Raw genomic sequence first — 17,167 nt, 5'->3', positions numbered from 1 at the left:
TGCTGCCTCATTTATTTTTAAAACAACTTTATTTTCATTTAACAATATGGTAGAGGAGTTATTAAAAAACAATCAATACAATTAAGATCTTGAAAGTTTACTTGACCATTTCTAGTACTTAACAAGCTTCAATGAATAAATCAAGAATTAGGGTTAAAAATAGAGTCAAGTCAATGAATAGCATGGCAGAGCTTACAATAACACCAAAACTTATTCAATTTATAAAAGCCATAAAATAACACCAGAACACAACATTTCCAATAAAATCCCAAACACTGGAACAAAGCACCATTAGAATAAACCAAAGACATCTGCATGGAATCAAAGCAGAATCCAGAAAAATAAACACTGCATGAAAATACTTTGAGCACAGCAGAACTGCCTAGGACAGCACGAAACACACAACCTGCTTTATTGCGTTCCGGGACAGTGTTGAACTCAAACCCGGCTCCCTCATCAGGGGAAGAACAAAGCATGCAGTCCTTTCTTGACTCTCTGGAGCTCTCCCTCCAGCTATAAAGGACACAAAGAAACATTCGAGAAAGACGCTTAATTTGAGATCTTACACAACATCATCTGAGTCATACTTTTCTTTCAATGGTACGTGCTTATGCACAAGCTTTCACAGAACCATTGTTCTTTTGACAGAGTGATGGACACAACATTAAAGACACACAATGCAAGCCCAGCTCTTCTCTGTTTCCTGAAGTTTCACCTGTTCATACTCACCATCTCACTGAGGAATTTGTCCTGAACTGACTTCATGTCTTTTCTGATCGTGCACATCTGAAAACAGCACAAACAGCAGCAGGGTTTTTGGGAGTGGTAATAAAGAATATGACACAGTCAGGACACACAGGGGGAGAATAAAAGAGATAGCAAAATGTCACAAAGGCCACTCAGCAAAAGTCATATTTGATAGACAGCTTGACAGGCAGATGACCTCTTCTAAATTAAAACACATAAACACTGATTATTCAAAGCTGAATTTTGAGTTACAGCTACAGACTGCACTCAAGCAACACAATGAAGCAAATATTAGATATACTGTGAAGTCTATGCATGAGGATCACACCTCAGATGTGAATATTCTCTCCTCATACTCCAAGCTGTTGCACGTGTTACTCTGAAGCGCTCTCTTCAGGAGCTCATTTCTGGAAATAAGGAGACAGACAACCATGGAGCTGTATATCTGATTTCTTTTACACATTTTTAAATATTTTCGTGGCTATCGTGTCACTCAGGATGGAACTACCAAGATAACAAAGAACAAACGACAAATTAGTGACACAAGTATGGACTGCAGAGTATTGTGGCTAAAGGACCCATTTAATACAATCCCTTCTCAGATTCGAGGAGTTAGCAGCATAATAAACTGCATATGGAATTTTTTTAAAACAGAGGGCATAAATGGCAATTAATAAAATATATGTTTATCAAAGGAATAATACTGATATTGGTTTCTCATATACTCACTGAGTGACGAAGTCAGACATATCTGAAACGACTGTATAGATTATGTGTGTTAATTACCATATGGGGGAAGTTGATAAATGGGGGTGCTTTATTTTTATTTTCAGCTACTAGCAGTGTAACTATGGAGGGAATGCTTACGATAACCCCAGCTAAATGATAGGAAGAAGAATAGTTGATGATTTCAAGCTTAATGAAAAAAGCTTTTTTCAAATCAAAAGTTTTAATCTTTCTTCCAACAGAAAAATTAGATAATTCTGTGTATTCTTCTTTAAACCTGAAAGGACACCATTGATCAGAGTGTGGAAAACAGAATTATAAGACTCTTTTAGTACTCAAACACACACAAACACACGCTTTAATTTCACCTTGTGATTTCCTGCTTCTGGTAAGAATGGAAAGCCGTCATCTGTTTTTTCCAGTACATCTGTATAAGGAAAAACCATTGGCACTGGTCAAATCTACAACAGATCATCCTGGCGGCAGGTATTATTCAACAGAACATTGTATGGCTGGATATTTTGTTTTTAATATCGCTTTCTGCATTTTCTCTATGTGGCAGACAGAGTCAGAATAACCTACAGTGAGGTCATTATCCATGTTTTTCAGCACAGTGTCATCCTGCTCCAATTTGTGTATCTCCTCCAGGAGGACCTTCTGAATCTGTTTAAGCCTCTGAGTCCTGTAGAGAGGACAGACAATTAACCAGAAAAGTAGAAATCTACAAGGAAATACAAACAAAGGTTACAGTGCCCTATCACACTCACGAAAGACCACTGTAGGGTTGTAGCCAATAAAACATAAAAAGGATTTATTAACACAGCAAACTGACTTCTAACTAGATTTCACATTTGCTAAGGACCCCTGTGTGAAGAAGCCCAGATACACATTTTTTTTTGAATAGATTATTCTGCCAAATCTTTCTTTTTCATATTCTCCAGTTATGAACACACAAGAGAAAATAATTTAGGTTAAAATAAAATGATCACTATAGATTCTCACTTGCCTTTCAGGACTTCTCTGTTAGTGTGCTATCGGCCATCAAATTAATTAAAGGTTGGCGATAACAAATGTTGCATATTAACCGAAAAGATCAGACTTATAGTTCATTTACACACTGACAAACTAACTGACCTGCATTTGGTAATTTGCATATTAATGGAAGAGACGTGTTGCTGGACGGTCTTCAAAGACTGCTTGTTGTAAAGCTCCATCATGCTGTAACGTTTCTGAACATGAACATATATGGTTATGTAGCAGTTTTGTAAGTAATCATTCAACAGCAGTACACACTGCTGTCTCAAATACATGTTTACCACATACTAGATTTCTCACAACATTAAGTGTTCCTTTAAATTGTGAACACAGCACAGATGCAATGTAGTGTGCAGCACTATTCTCTAACTATGTTGTATGTCTGGACACATTTCCAACCTGGAACTTCTTCTTGAGCTCCGAGCTCAACTGCTGACACATGTTTCTTGGGTTTACAGCAATTTCTGGCAAATCTAAACCTTCATCAATGTCCACGTCTCCATCTGTTACTTCACCCTCCCAATGACCAGAGGAAGACTTCACCTGGCTCAACTCATCCACAGCAGGCACCTCAACTGTAGGTAACAAACAGGAACATTAACATATTAGAAAGGACAACATTAGGGTCAAATTCTGATTCAAGAATGTTTCATAGTTTTTTTTACCAGATCTTTTAAAGATGCCACTGATATCTTAAATATCCTCACTACATCCTAAATCATATAGTTATAAAAAAACAAAGGTGTTTTGACTGTGCTGCAAGGAATATTTTGACTTCCTGTGTATCTCTTTTACATCACATATAATTTAACACCGTCAATTTAACAAAATAGTTCCAAAAAATACATTCAGATAGATCACCTTAGATTAGATTTGGATGTAGTAAAATCCTGATCTAAAAAAAAAAAACCACATGAAGAAACTTCCTGTGCCAAAGTTGAAACACATGTTAGCTTGTCTGATTAAGGCATGTGTAGTTAAGGTTTTCCTGTGCTTATCTATGTAAGAGACTCTGAATATGTCTTACACGACTTGAATAATTTCCGTGGCTTCAAATGAGGAGAGTGATTCCCTCTCATCTTGCTTCTCATACTCTCTTCTGTCTCCTCGTCCTCTGAATCACTAGACAAGGAAATGTGGCGCTTGCGGCTGGGCCCTGTTTCAAAAATCAGATGTGACAATTAGATAGGATGGCATTTTATAATGAAGCGCAACTTTAATTTGGTGCAGAGTGGACCTAACAGTGGAATTAAACTGTAGCAACCAGGAAATTTATGGCAAACCCCCCCAAAAAACAAGTTAAACGTTTATTTTACCTGAAACATGAGACTGTGCGAGTTTTGACTCTTGGTCTGACAGTGGCGTCATCTATCAGGAGGACAGTAATGAGTTAGTTAGTTTGAGTGATTTAGTGTTCTTAAAGTTTTTTTTGTTCTTCAGCTGTAAAGTTACATTAATCAAAAAAAGAAACCAAAAATCAGTAAAGAGCCAATACCTCTGCTTTAACAGATAGAGCCAGGGCAACAGTGGGACCGTCCTTAACTTTGCTGGTGAGTACTGATGAGTTAATAGATGATAAGCTTAGTGAAATCTGGGATATTGAAGACACATTACTCAAACTACAGCGGTGGCCATGGCTAATTGTGTCATTTGGAAATGGTGACTGAGCAGGAGAAGGCAAGGGTGGTTTGTCCAGCTCAAGGAGTGTGGATGTCAGCAGGGGTCGAGTGGACAAAGGAGAATGAGGTGCTGAAGAAAGATGCTGTTCGATTGTACTAATCTGGAAACAAATAGAAGATTGAAGGCGGCAGAAAGTGATGAGAAATAATGTCAAAAAAAAAATATGGTAACTCGTTTTGTGGTTAGCTAATGATCATGTCTGCCATAGATAAGTGACAATAAATGAAAAAGACATTTCCCACAATGCATGAAGAAGCACAGATTAAGTGCTGCAAAGCCATGATCTGCTCTGTACGGCATTAAGTAGGTCATTTCAATCATCATGTGCATTTCCCCATAATTAAAAGATCTATTTATTAGGAATTCCTCACATGGCTAACTCATAAGAATGGCTTCGTTTAGCCGTAGCCATCTCATGTTAGAGAAAATAACTGTCTGGAGTAGAATTTAGCAGTTTGCAAATCAAACTTTCCAGTTGCTTATAAAGGACAAGGTTCAAAATAAGGTTTTTAAGGGGAGGGAGTTATAATAACTCACGCTACTATTCAAGTTGTGCTACTGATTCTCACAAGACTGTTGACTGACATCAATAACATCTATGCAGAGTTAGTGCATGAATAGCTTAAAGACCTGACAAAGATGCCAAAATGAGTGTATAAACATCTTTATGGTGAGTCCAGATGAATTTAACAACTCAGCCCACGGCGGATCGCTACAGATGTGCAGTATACTGGACTAACTTTATACAAAGAGGAGCAAAGACAAATTAAATCAATAAGGCCTCCTCACTCTTTCCCTTCTGGCCTTTTTGCTGAGTTAGGTGTGACTACCCTTTCCATCTTACTTTGTTATTTATTTTCTTTAATAACAGAACACCACCCACACTGGAATACTCCACTATTTGCTGAAGCAATGTTCAGAAATAAAAAAAATATACTTTCAACTCAACGAATTAGAAAAAACCCATACTCATATATTTTGCACTGTGCCGTTTTTTAGGGTGAATGTGAAACAAGTATTTTTCTACCCTAAAACACTTTCTTTCTGTTTTAACCCTTGACAGATACCTTACCACAGTGCCATAATATGTCAGAAAGGTGATGTACCTTTGCTGCACTAAGTTCAGTCGGAGGTGCAGGGATTTGTCCTCCAAGTGAAGTGAGAGAAGGGACAGACTGCTTAGAATGAGTCTTGGATGAGCCATGATTCTTTTCTGCAGTGTAGAAAGAAGACTTGCACATTTCTTTACTTCTGACTTTAGGTTTGGGTAGCAGCAGGACTGGCGAGGGGGTGTCTTGGCAAGAAGGCTTAGGGGAGGCAGGCAGCGGGGATCCCCGCGGGGTGAGAAGAGGGGAGCAGGTCAAATCCAAGGTTGGGACTGACCTATCAGCAGCTGCGGGGATCCAAAATAAGCACAGATGTTCAAACAGCTGGCTTCAGAAGTTGGACAAAGAGTAGAAGGTCAATATATACAAGTTCCTCTACATAGAGGTTGGAGAGCAAAAGGTTTCTTTATGCAATGCTTTACATAAAGTGTTTAGAGTGAAAAGGTTTCACTGCCATGGAAACACACATTGCCGGCACCAAATTGTTTCACAGGGGTTTATACAAATATCTAACAGCTGATAAAGAACCAGCGTTACAAAAAGGGGGTTTTGTGTGAAGAGTATAATTTTTTACAAATATAAATGTTAAGAAAGATAACGAGACTCATCATTATGACTCGGAGTAATACGTTAGGTTAGCGTTTCTGACGATCTCACCTTTTGAGAGTCAATGTTTCTACACAATAATGAAAATCAAAGATTACCATCCACTCTTCTGCTGAAGAAAAAATATGTGTCACTAAAGGAAAACTTTTTTTTCTAATGTTAAAATGACTATTAAGTACAACCTGAATTCTGAAAAAATTGCAATGCAGTGAAAAATAAAAACACAATCCAATGATTTGAAAAGTTCATAAACCCATATTTAATTCAGAATAGAAAGAAGTGAAAAATGTATCATTTTAAGACAAAATTCAAGTTCATTTTGAAATGAATTTCAGATGAACCTGTCATCTTTACTTCTGAGAAATGCACTTTTTACCCCCAAATCACGTTACTAACCTGTGCCAATCAATCTAATTAAGTGCATAATCTTTCTCCAGTGGTTTCATTTTAAGCACACTTAGTTTACCAGCCTTTTATTGCTTCCATCAAATCCAAAATGAGCTATTATTTTTCATGAAATAGTAAAATATCTCAGTTTAAACATTTAATATGTTATTTTCTGTGTTCTATTGTGAACAAAATATGGGTTAATATGATTTACAAATCACTGCATTCTGTTTTTATTGACATTTTACAGTGTCTAAGGTTGTCAGGGGGGAATTGGGGTCATGATACATGTCACCACTGTGATGGAATTAACAAACCATTTGATCAAACATTAAACATTAAATAGACATTAGCAGCTGTCAGAGGGATCAAATGGCTCTTATCTAACTCTGACGCTAGAGAGTCGTTTTTTATTGTATCTTACATCTCATCTTTTCCATGAGAGGAGGGGATGGACAGAAAGAGGTCTGGCAAGTAACCCAGGAATCCTTCAATGAACTCATCTGTTCTTGGGCATTTGTCTTTTTCAATTTTGAAGTTTCTTGAGGAACATTTTCAGGCCTCTGCTGGAGAACAAAGTATGTTATTTATGACAACATATTATACTGTGAAATCCATTCAGAAACACAACCTGCAGGTGAAGATTTAAGACCACAGCATATTCTCAGCTAAATACAGCCAAAAAAAATTAAATTTCTCCTTTTGACGTTAAATAATAAACTACTGAAATATATTCAGATCAAAGACTGTATAAATATGATAAACATAGCTGCCAGGTCTGATAAGAAAAATCTGGGGTTTTTCTAGTGAGTTTCTGGTCTCAGCTGATAGTTTAACATCTTTATAAATTGCTTTCCACTGTTGAGTTAAAGGGGTAAAGCAGGGCATGGTTTAGGGAAGTTCTACCTTGTAACTGAGAAGCTGTTAGCCTATGAATGTCATCGTTTCTCATTTAAATTTACCACTTGTTCATGATTGCTTATACATGTGCTGTGTAAATTCTATAAAAATCAAACATGATCTAAGTCTGAATTACCCATCTATAACAAATACGTGTATAAACACTTAGTATCTGCAAAGATGTAAAGCTGTGAGTTGAAGACAACAAGTAATAAGAACATTTCTGTGCAGAACTGATGTCCTACCTTAAGTACAGAAGGTTTTTTAAAATCTGACTGGTTGTTGTTGCGTTTTCTCCTGTAGGTAGCAGCTGCTCGCTCAGAGGTTTTCTCATGCTTCCTCTGCTGGTCTATAAAATATTTCTGTTGAAATTCAGAAGAAAAATAAATATGATATTGCTCCAGCCATTTCTCACATAACCACTTAGTAAAGATGACATTAAACACAAATGACCTTGGAAGTGGCTGGCTTCTTTGCGCATGGGTTTATATTGTTTTCCATTTGCTGGGTGCTGTCAGTCTTTTTCTTTTTTTTTTGAGTTGCATGAACTTCCACAGTTTTTGCAGAGAATGAGTACTATTTATAAAGAAAAGAAAGGTACAAAATATACATTATTATTGTTGCACTGGCTTGAAAGTTTGTTTTTTTGTCTTTTCACCAAATGAAATGTGTATTTTTAAAACTCACTATGGTTTAGTGAGTAGTTTATTAACACTGTGACTGAGAAATATATTTTCTACACCTGAGCTTAAAATTGTATACCTTTAGAGTATTGAAAAGACGGCCATGAAAGTCCATGAAAAAAGGCATTTTGATATTCAATATAATGTGTGGAGGCAGGATGAAGTTTGCCTTTTTACACTATATATATTTACAAAATGTTTTAATAAACATGTCTGCTTCATCTTTTGTTTACTCTTGACACTGTTGCCAATAGGATTACTTAAAAAAGCAAAGTGGTACCTGTTAACCGTTTAAAAAAACAAAAACAAAAAACAGTAACAATGCTTAAAAAAAGAAGTCTGTCTCCTGCCTTGGTAGCAGGAGGATCCTCAGGTTCTTCTGGCTGACTGTCATCAGTATCTGGCTCTTTGTAGCTTCTGGTAGAGGCGGCTGCAACTCTCTTGGGCCTCTTAGCTGCATGTCGTCTGCTAGGTGCTGCTGCTAGCTTTACTCTCTCCTTTGGCTGACCAAGGTCCCTTTTCATGCGCCCGTTTTTCTGATACAACAGTGACACACTGTGGTTACTTAAAATAGTGCAGCTTGTAGCACACAATTTACAAAAACATTAATCATTCCTTACCTGAGTTGGTTTGTTATTACCCAATCCAGCTCTTGGAAAGGTTGGGACTAAATCTGGAGATTCAACTGTAATTAAACAAAACCTGTATGCAATTACTGATGTTTTCAAATAATTTTATTGGCATACAGTCGTGATGCAACAATTTTCAGACTTTGAGTCTGAATGTAACTTTAATGGCCTACCAGAAGCATGGTGTGGGACAGGTCTAGGTTTGATGGGCGCCTGCCTGGAGTATTTGATAACCTTGGGCTTGGACTTTGTGGCTGACTCTCTCAGCCAGCTGAGATCTGTTGTGGCATTTTCTGTGTCTATGTCACTAAACAGGTGCTTTTTTACATGCCCCTTCTTCTGTAACACAGAATACAGCAGAGGACAGACATGAGTACACAAGCATGAAGAAAATGTTTCCACAAACATACAATGAATGCCTACTTTCGCCACAGGCTGCTCTTTCTTGGTTGTGCTGAGGAGTACTGGGGAGTGGATGCCACTGTCAAACAATATGGGAAGTATAGATTTAAGAAAGATTTGTAACAAAATATTAATATTTAAGACAAATAAAAGTCACAGAACATTCTCAATGGGGCCTACTTGCTCTGTATGCCACAGGTGTTTATGTTCTCCTTCTAAAATGAAATAAGTGAAAGAAGACTGTTAACTTTAATCCTGAATTTTCTAAGTTCTCATGCTGATACATGTCAATACATAAAACTGACTCACATTAGTAACACTTACCTCAGAACTGAGGGGTGTATTGGTCCTGAATGCAAAAACGTCATCTCTATACAACAGGGGAAAAAACTATTACATTCACTGAAAGACAAATCTATCTTCAAATATCTTTGAAATGTTTTAATCGACTTAGATTACCTCCGCCTCACAGAGTTTGTTTTGGTTCTGCTGTAGGATGTAATTGGGTTTCTGGATGTTTCTCTCTAAAATACATCAAATGAATCAATAAATTATCTTTAGTAAAATAAATACAGAAAAGTGCTTTCAATGTTTTTTTAAAAAACTATACTTTAAAAATTACTCAAATTAATCCTAGACATAATTCAAATATTGATCACTTACTTTTCCAGTTGATAACCAGCTCATATTGAAGATTGTTCTACTACAAAAACAACTCCATTAATGACATTATTGAAGTGGAAATTTAAAGTGGAAAAATTACAGCCCTAAATGTTCATACCTGTTGACAAGAGAAGGAAACCAGTTCTGAGTGAGCTTTTCAGAAGTGTGTTTTTCTTTAGATTGGCCATTATCCTTATAGCGGCTAGAGATGAGCTTCACCATGCTGCCTGCAGCCTCTGAGTCTCTCTGAGAGCAGAAATTTGAAGGAATAAAAAAACCAAAGAAACAAAAAAAACCCTTAATTCTTAACAAGAATTTTGGACTTGACATTAAGCTGCATAAACTTCACAGAAGTCATACCTTTTCTTTGTCTAATTGAGCCCTCTTACTTTCAGTTTCAGATTTGAGTGTTTTTTTCTCCTTTAGAGTTTTAGTTGTGGAGGTCTGGAGAACAGCACTAGTCTCCAGTGACGTCTGGCCCTTGCTCTTCCTTTTTGCACGGCCATTGCTCTGGGCATGTCGCGGCTTGGAAGTACATAATGAGGAAACATACTGGTCTTCTGCATTTGTTTCATTCGAGTCCCTTCTGATATCAGATGCTTCAGGAGGTGGAGAGTCTTTGTTCCTCTCCTTAAGGACCTGCTGCAGTCGCTCGCTGAGCTGGATATGCAGTTGCTTTTGGCAGACTGAGCTCGAGGCTGAAACTGACCACTTCGATGATAAGGAGCGCTCCTGAGGACGCAGCATAGCTGAACAAGGTTCTAAAGAGAGGAAAATAACTGTAATCAAAACCCTGATAATTGTTAATGGCATTAACATTTAACTAGCTTGTTTTTTGTATATTTTACTAGCTGTAATGTACAATGACAGTTTCATAATTTTAGCGATACTGAAGATATTTTTTGCCGCCTTAGTTTACCAGATCTTGGCAGGGAACTCGTTTTCTGTGTTGGCATCATCAGCATTTTTGAAACTGAAAATTTGTGCCAATTAGAAGCCCTGTAATTTAAATAAAAACATAAATATACTCAGATAGACCCATTACATACAGATATCAATCAGAACACTGGCTATGCAGCTATGCAAACAGACTGGAGGTTCTTCATGATACTTGCATGTTACTCCCAGTTTGGGGTTGGGTGTCAGGCACAAAATTCTCCTCTGCAAGTGAAAAGGCCAGTAATGGGATGAGTCTTTAAACAAATAAAGCTGTATGTAACAAAGATAATACAGTTTATTTCTGAGTTAAGCAAAAAACAATGAAAATATATTTATATCATACCTCTGGATTTTTCTCCTCCTTGTTCAGCCAGAACCATGTTCACAGCATCTTTCAGTGGTATGCTCTGCAAATGACAGCAAATGAAACTGTATGATATTTCATATTTAGCAGAACACAGTTATTTACTTTGTGCCTCATACTAAATCCTCTGTTGCTTATAATTGCTGCACTGACTGCATTGTTAAGAACCCAACAGCAACGATTTTTACATCACTTTATTCTGACTGTGTGGAAATTATGTCTTTACATCAGGCTATGAGCATTAACCAAACAAACAAAAAAAGAACAAACCAGTACCCTGATGGAAATTCAATGGTTAGGTGACCAGAGGAGGTCTAGATAAGTCTAGGTAGTTAAAACATCGAATTATTAAGAAACGTGAAAAGCAAAACCCCTTTTTACACAGCTGGATCATATTATGGTCTCCTTTAATCAAAAAGGTTAAAAAGATCATGCAAAAGTAGCAACAGTAGTAAAAAAAAATTAAAAAATTTAATCATTTATAGATAGACTGTACCTTTTTGTATTTGTCACCTTTATTCTGGATGGCCGGTTTAGAGGCTGTGCTCTGTAGAGATGCATCACATCGATAGTAACTGAATAACTGAATTTCCTGGACCTGGTGTATAACTACTCCTAACTTGGCTAAACAGTACACATTACAAAAACATGAACATTTACTTTACACTATTTGTGCAGTATGCAAGGACTTACAGTATAAAGCAATATAATCAGAGTATAACTAAAACTTAATACTGAATACATTAAAGAGTAGCTGCTATGACTGCAGTTCTTAACAGTGGTGATATGTGAACTAACCACTTCAAGAGGTGACTTTTCTGTTCCAATGCCATTGGCTGGAGTGTCTAAAAAGGAGGACAAAAAATATCATACTCATTCAGGATTTATTCAGTGGTTGAGAATGATACAACTGAGCACAAATGAAACAACTGGACACATAATAACTACTTAGTATTTACATACGAACTAAACTAACCCCAAAGGACATGAGGAAGCTGATTCAGCTCTAGTATCTTTACATGTTTACTCTATCCATACTCTAAAGAGTTATAATACAGTCTATTTAAAAAAAGCAAAAATTACTTGTATAGGGTGTTCTTTTTGTCTTCTTTCACAACTTGTATATTTAGTTGTTTTTGTGATTATGTTTATTCTTGTGATATAGCCCATGTATTCTAATTTTTGCCTCATAACTTTTGCACTGTCCACTTCCTGCTGTGACAAAACAAATTTCCCACGTGTGGGACTAATAAAGGTTATCTTATCTTATCTTATTTCTCTCACCAATAAAATAAAGCCTGTAACTTAGTACAATTGCTGGAATTGGTGTGGCTGCAGTTCTTCACACTTTCTACTGTCACCTACTTGATGCAAGAGAGAAGGAACGATGCACACTTCCAGCTCCGCCGCTGCTAAAAACGGCAGTGGCCTCAGAAATCTTCATCTTGGCTGGAGTGGCCACCTGGAGGGAAAATCAGATGTCTATAAATCTTTATGAGTTTCAGGTGTGCCTTTCTATTGAAGTATCACAACCAAGAGTTGTCTTACACTTTCATTATATAACTGATGCCAGCCTTAAAAAAGATGTTAGAGTGTAGCTGTTAGCATTTATATTAATAAATGAATAAATATTTGCAAATACTGACTTTAGCTGAGGAATTGTTTGTTGTATCAATCTTCGTTAACTTCCAACTTGTGTTTTGACTCATTCATTTTCTCTGAACTGATCTTTTTCTGCTTTCCTTCTTATTTTGCAGGTAGTTGCATGTGCTGTATGTGTTGCATTGCTACATTAAATAATATTATACACATTACAGGGATTTTACTGCATATCTCTAGAAGCAGCTAGTATTTTAACCGTTTTCAGTGGGGTTTAATTTATAAAGCAGAATTTTGTTCATACCCAGAAATACCAGGAAAAATATGCACACTTCTGTAAAGTAAGCTAAAACACTGCCTTCACTGACTTAACTTTATGTTGATATCAATCATGGTATGCCCCTGCTCCCACTCCATTTTCCTGTCTAGTCTAAACTGTCTGTAATTTACAATTTAAATCTCTACCTGTGCTGGTGCAGCTGTAGCAGGTAAAACGTAGTTGACAGTACTTTTTTCACTTTCACCAAGAGACACCTGGCTCTCTGGAACAACCTAAAAAAAGATGAACATACAGGATGAAAAATCTTTTTAGACATTAACAAAAGATTTCTGATAAAATAAAACCACATGAATAAAAAAACCCACACACAAAGGCTTGCACCCATTATAATTTCGATTTAAATTAATAATAAATATTATACATTTCAATATATTACACTACCAAATGTCCTTGGAGAAGATACAGAAAGCACTGAAGCATAAAGCGCTTTGAGAATCAGAGTACAAAAGCACTATAGGAACCAGTCAATTTACCATTTAAACCCAACTCCAGCTGAAATATTGACAGTTTAATAAACACTGGAATCTGAGATGACAACTAATTATTACAGAAGTACAATAAGAGCATTACGTTGACAAACCAATGTTTACCTGAGTGTTGTTCTCCATTAAAGATCTAGCTGTAGCTTTCACTACAGATGAGCCCTGACGGAAGAAGAAAGTCTTAATCCAAATACTTAAATTCATCATGACCACAGTTTAGCTTCTGTTTGGAGCCCCATTCTATCAGTGGAAAATATAGACTTTTCCACTTGGTGTGAAAGTCTTTTTAACATTAATGTATACCTTAGAATTTACTTGTCATGTATCTATTGTGGTGTAGCAAGAAAATTCAGTAAAGACAGATAGACTCTACTTTATTTTTGCTGTGTCCATAGACATTTTGCACAGCCTGCAGGATGTCCAGCGAGGAGCTGAAATGGATCGTAAGAGTGGATCCTTCAGCTGCACCAACAATGACCACCTCTGACAGCTTGATCTGCAAGACCTGCCTCTTACCCTCCTCTGGACATTAAGAAATTTTTTATTAGAGCAAATACTTATACGAAATGGCAAAGTCGCATGCAAATAAAAATTCAGTGAATGCGAGCAGGCACAAGTGCATTGGCCTTTGTGTATACATTACCTTTTACAGTGTAGCTTTGGACTTCATGCTCATTGAGACATATAGTTTCCCAGTGGCTATCCTTTGAGGGTAAACCAAAGTTTGTTAAGCAGATGTTGACTGTGCTAAGCAAAAGTTGAGATTTTTTAATGTGTATATTATTATGTATATTGTATATGTGTGTATATTACTGATTTGAGGTATCTGTACCTCTTCATCAGCCAAGGAGAAGTAAAAAGAGATGCTGTGGCTGCCGAGGTTGAAGTCAATCCAGAATTCCTCAAGTTTCTCATCCGAGGGCATCAGCAGCTGACAACATAACCACAACCTTATTATAACAGCAACTTATAGTATTAACAATACAGCATGAATTTGGACATAAGCTGTTATTAGATTAAACAGACTAGGACTGTGTGGTGAGAGATACCTTATGTGTGTTCAGACAATTAATAACTGAGTTGTTTCAAATTCAGTTTTGTTTTTCACATTTTAGAACAGAATCCCTGTTGATACTGACCTCACTGCTGTCCAGATAAGCTTCCAAACAAGGGTAGGAATACACCCTACAGTGCACAAAGAATTGTGTCATCAGAACTTTCAGTAAATCTTTCCAGTCAATATGGCCCAAATACAGAATGTAATTAGAGATTTTTATTAAAAGAGCTTAGCGAAAGAATTTGTAAAATGCAATGTTCTTAGAGAAATAGACAAACATATGAAAATTCATATTAACTCAGGTTTAGAATGAAAGTTACAAATGAAACCACATGTGTTGTATAGCACTGAGCTCTGTTATGTATGTACCTTCTCTTGTCTCCCTGCATCCCATTCACCATGTTTAGAAATGTACGACAAGCCTGAAATCACACACACTTGCATTCAATTTTATGCAGCCTTTCAGCATAAACAACATCAGCAACAGCACCAGCACATCAAAAATCAAAAGCAAATATAAAATAAACCAAAACAGACTAATGTTACCGTCTCAAATTCAGAATCACGTATTTTGGCAAATGCACTGGCCACAAGGCTCATTCTGAACCATTTATATGCAAGTTCCTTCCTCTGGTCAGTTGTGGCCATTCTGCACAATGCCTCCATCAAGGATGACTGAAAGTCATAGTCTGAGGGGGAAATAGAAACAGTGTTTTACATATTTTATTTTTAATAGTAATTCTGGGTAAAGAGAAATGTATAAAGAAAGCTTACCACCAACATCCATTATATGATCAGCCAGTTTGATCCTGTAATCAAATGAGCAATCTACTTCTTAATAATTAGTAAATGTGGTAATTCATTCTTGATTGTGATCATTCATGTTTCCAATTGTATTACATTTAATGTTAATAATCATTTAAGAAAACTACAGTGACATACATGATATCAGAGGCCTCTTGTGACATTAGGATCTTCGTGTCTTTTTTAAGTTCCACTGGGATTTTATCCAGAATTAAGTTGAATTTCCGAATTGCCTGTTAAAACATTATTAGGCAGTTAATCAACTGTACCAAACAGAGGTCTTTCAGGTTCAGTGTTACTCTAAAAAAAATTTGAAAAACTATTGTACACCTCTTTCTGGATCAGGACGTAGTTTCTAGGGTCAACAGCCAACTGGCCAATAGGATACAGAAAGGACTCAGTGATTTTGTATGTCCCTGCAAAAATAAAATAAAACATGGTATAGCAGACAAAGTCAATACTTTCTTCTTGTATACAGAGTCATCATTAAATTGCTGTAAACTTATTAGAAACCTCTTTTAAGTTAGAAACTCTTATCCATCTTACACTTAAATATGTCCCCATTCACTTTTTTAAACAGTATAAAAAGATGTCATTATCTACAGTACATAGAGATATGTAAATCCATACCCTCTTCGCATGCCTGATGAACCACCTTTAACATAGAGAAAATAAAAACAAACCAAATTAAGAATACTGAAACAGTTGACTTTACAAAGTGTGTTTCTTATTAGAAGTTAGCTCACCGTTAAAGCATTTAAAAAGTCTTCAGAGAGGTTTATTAAGTTCTCATCCCACTGCAGCCCACACTGAATCCACAGTTGTCTGCATTTTTCAAACCACTCCACCATCTGCACAAAAAAGGGTTCAATCAGACTACATAAGTTTACAGAACCCACATAGTATGTACCTTTATGTATTATTACTTGTGTACTCATCTTTTTTATTAGACCCTGTGCTATTAACCCCAAAAGTCCTTGGTCACCACCAGGTAGTATTAGGTGTTTTCCACACTTGTAAAGACTGGCAAATCCCAGACTGGCCAATTTGGGGTCTTTTTGAGCCAAACCCTAAGGAACATAAATATGGTTTCATTAATTCCACTGATAACGCAGCATCATATTGTGTAACTGGGTGTTTTGAGTTTTATCTCACCCTACAGATAAGTTTATCCAATTTGCTGAGAAACTGTTGAGAGCATTTCATGGGAGTCTCTTCATAAATCTCCCTCTGCAAGAACACATCCAGTGCTCGGACATCTCCGGACTTTACCGCCTCACTGATTATGTGCTCCAACTAAAAGGTTGAAGTATACAATTTACTTTTCACCATTAGGCCTGAATATTGATTAATTAAGTGATAGGAATATTTACAAAGGGAGAAAGTGTATGCATTCCCACCTGCGTGTTCTGTGCAGGTGCCATCCTTGTGAGAAAAGGTTTTAGCCTCTTTAAATTGACTGTAAACAAAAACAGCAGACATAAACCTACCAATCATAGGCCTATCTTAAAAGGCCTCACTTTATATAAATTATGTATTGACATGTAATTTTCAGAAGTTTAATTAATTTGCCATCAAAAAGCTAAACACTAAGTTATCTGTTATCTTCACATGAGCCTACATGAGATGCTTTATATAAATGTATTGCAGTACATGCAATCTGAGCTATGTCATGAGATATGCTGCTAACCTTTATGACCTCATCAGGCTTTATTGAAGTTAGCTAGCTTAACTTTGATGCTAATAGAAGCTAAACTTTCTCCGAGTCAACAATAATTTCAGACCATAACCATCAGCTAGCCCGGGATTACTACATACCTTAGGGAGATAATATTATATACACAGCTCTACTTACTGTGCTGTCAAATTTGGCACAAAAAGAGGACATGACAGGTTGCTTCTTATTTTAAGTTTTTCAGTTGATCCCCACAACGCGCGCGAAGTCTTTGCATTCTTTGCGCACGCGCGAGAGGATTTACGTCCAGCCGGAACTGTCGACTCCGTTCATAATACAGTAA

The 17,167-nt window shown here is 36.7% G+C and overlaps 1 protein-coding gene across 4 annotated transcripts; it reads right to left on the bottom strand.

Moving 5' to 3' along the window:
* Positions 1 to 41: 41 nt before the first annotated feature.
* sycp2 (synaptonemal complex protein 2) lies at positions 42 to 17,101 on the bottom strand. 4 transcript variants are annotated; one of them, XM_014329584.2, is made up of 47 exons: positions 17,005 to 17,101; positions 16,550 to 16,608; positions 16,305 to 16,445; positions 16,088 to 16,219; positions 15,896 to 16,000; positions 15,780 to 15,804; positions 15,480 to 15,565; positions 15,288 to 15,382; positions 15,120 to 15,154; positions 14,892 to 15,034; positions 14,715 to 14,767; positions 14,428 to 14,473; positions 14,121 to 14,219; positions 13,932 to 13,992; positions 13,662 to 13,810; positions 13,397 to 13,450; positions 12,932 to 13,018; positions 12,233 to 12,329; positions 11,666 to 11,712; positions 11,364 to 11,414; positions 10,847 to 10,910; positions 10,680 to 10,725; positions 10,484 to 10,563; positions 9,925 to 10,325; positions 9,683 to 9,810; positions 9,565 to 9,604; positions 9,361 to 9,425; positions 9,226 to 9,271; positions 9,082 to 9,116; positions 8,923 to 8,980; positions 8,673 to 8,835; positions 8,491 to 8,555; positions 8,221 to 8,406; positions 7,641 to 7,763; positions 7,433 to 7,549; positions 6,712 to 6,853; positions 5,295 to 5,581; positions 4,004 to 4,288; positions 3,825 to 3,876; positions 3,536 to 3,664; positions 2,908 to 3,083; positions 2,608 to 2,702; positions 2,056 to 2,155; positions 1,842 to 1,900; positions 1,076 to 1,154; positions 730 to 786; positions 42 to 513 (listed from the first exon to the last, which is right to left on the bottom strand). In XM_014329584.2, the coding sequence occupies exons 2-47, from the start codon at positions 16,571 to 16,573 to the stop codon at positions 457 to 459; spliced, it is 4,665 nt and encodes a 1,554-aa protein (XP_014185070.2). In that variant the 5' UTR covers positions 16,574 to 16,608; positions 17,005 to 17,101; the 3' UTR covers positions 42 to 456. The 4 variants fall into 4 exon arrangements, with proteins under 4 accessions (XP_014185070.2, XP_014185069.2, XP_042084070.1 ...); XM_014329583.2 differs by having other exon boundaries at positions 8,673 to 8,838; positions 9,565 to 9,601; XM_042228136.1 differs by having other exon boundaries at positions 43 to 513; positions 8,673 to 8,838; positions 17,005 to 17,100.
* Between the last annotated feature and the right edge of the window lie 66 nt (positions 17,102 to 17,167).

The sequence above is a fragment of the Haplochromis burtoni genome, unplaced genomic scaffold (genome assembly GCF_018398535.1).
Source record: "Haplochromis burtoni strain Fernald_Lab_line unplaced genomic scaffold, NCSU_Asbu1 Contig_306, whole genome shotgun sequence".
NCBI classification, from domain to species: domain Eukaryota; kingdom Metazoa; phylum Chordata; class Actinopteri; order Cichliformes; family Cichlidae; genus Haplochromis; species Haplochromis burtoni.
The sequence above is the reverse complement of the archived record's forward strand: the minus strand, read 5'-3'. Positions and strand labels throughout refer to the sequence as shown.

What these genes read in the sequence shown, in the direction of transcription:
- sycp2 (XM_042228136.1), bottom strand. Translation starts at nt 16,573, where the DNA reads ATGGCACCTGCACAGAACACGCAG. An exon ending in TGGATAAACTTATCTGTAGG is followed by an intron (nt 16,220 to 16,304) that starts GTGAGATAAAAC and finishes TATGTTCCTTAG; the next exon opens with GGTTTGGCTCAAAAAGACCC. An exon ending in CTGAACTTAGTGCAGCAAAG is followed by an intron (nt 4,289 to 5,294) that starts GTACATCACCTT and finishes ATTTGTTTCCAG; the next exon opens with ATTAGTACAATCGAACAGCA.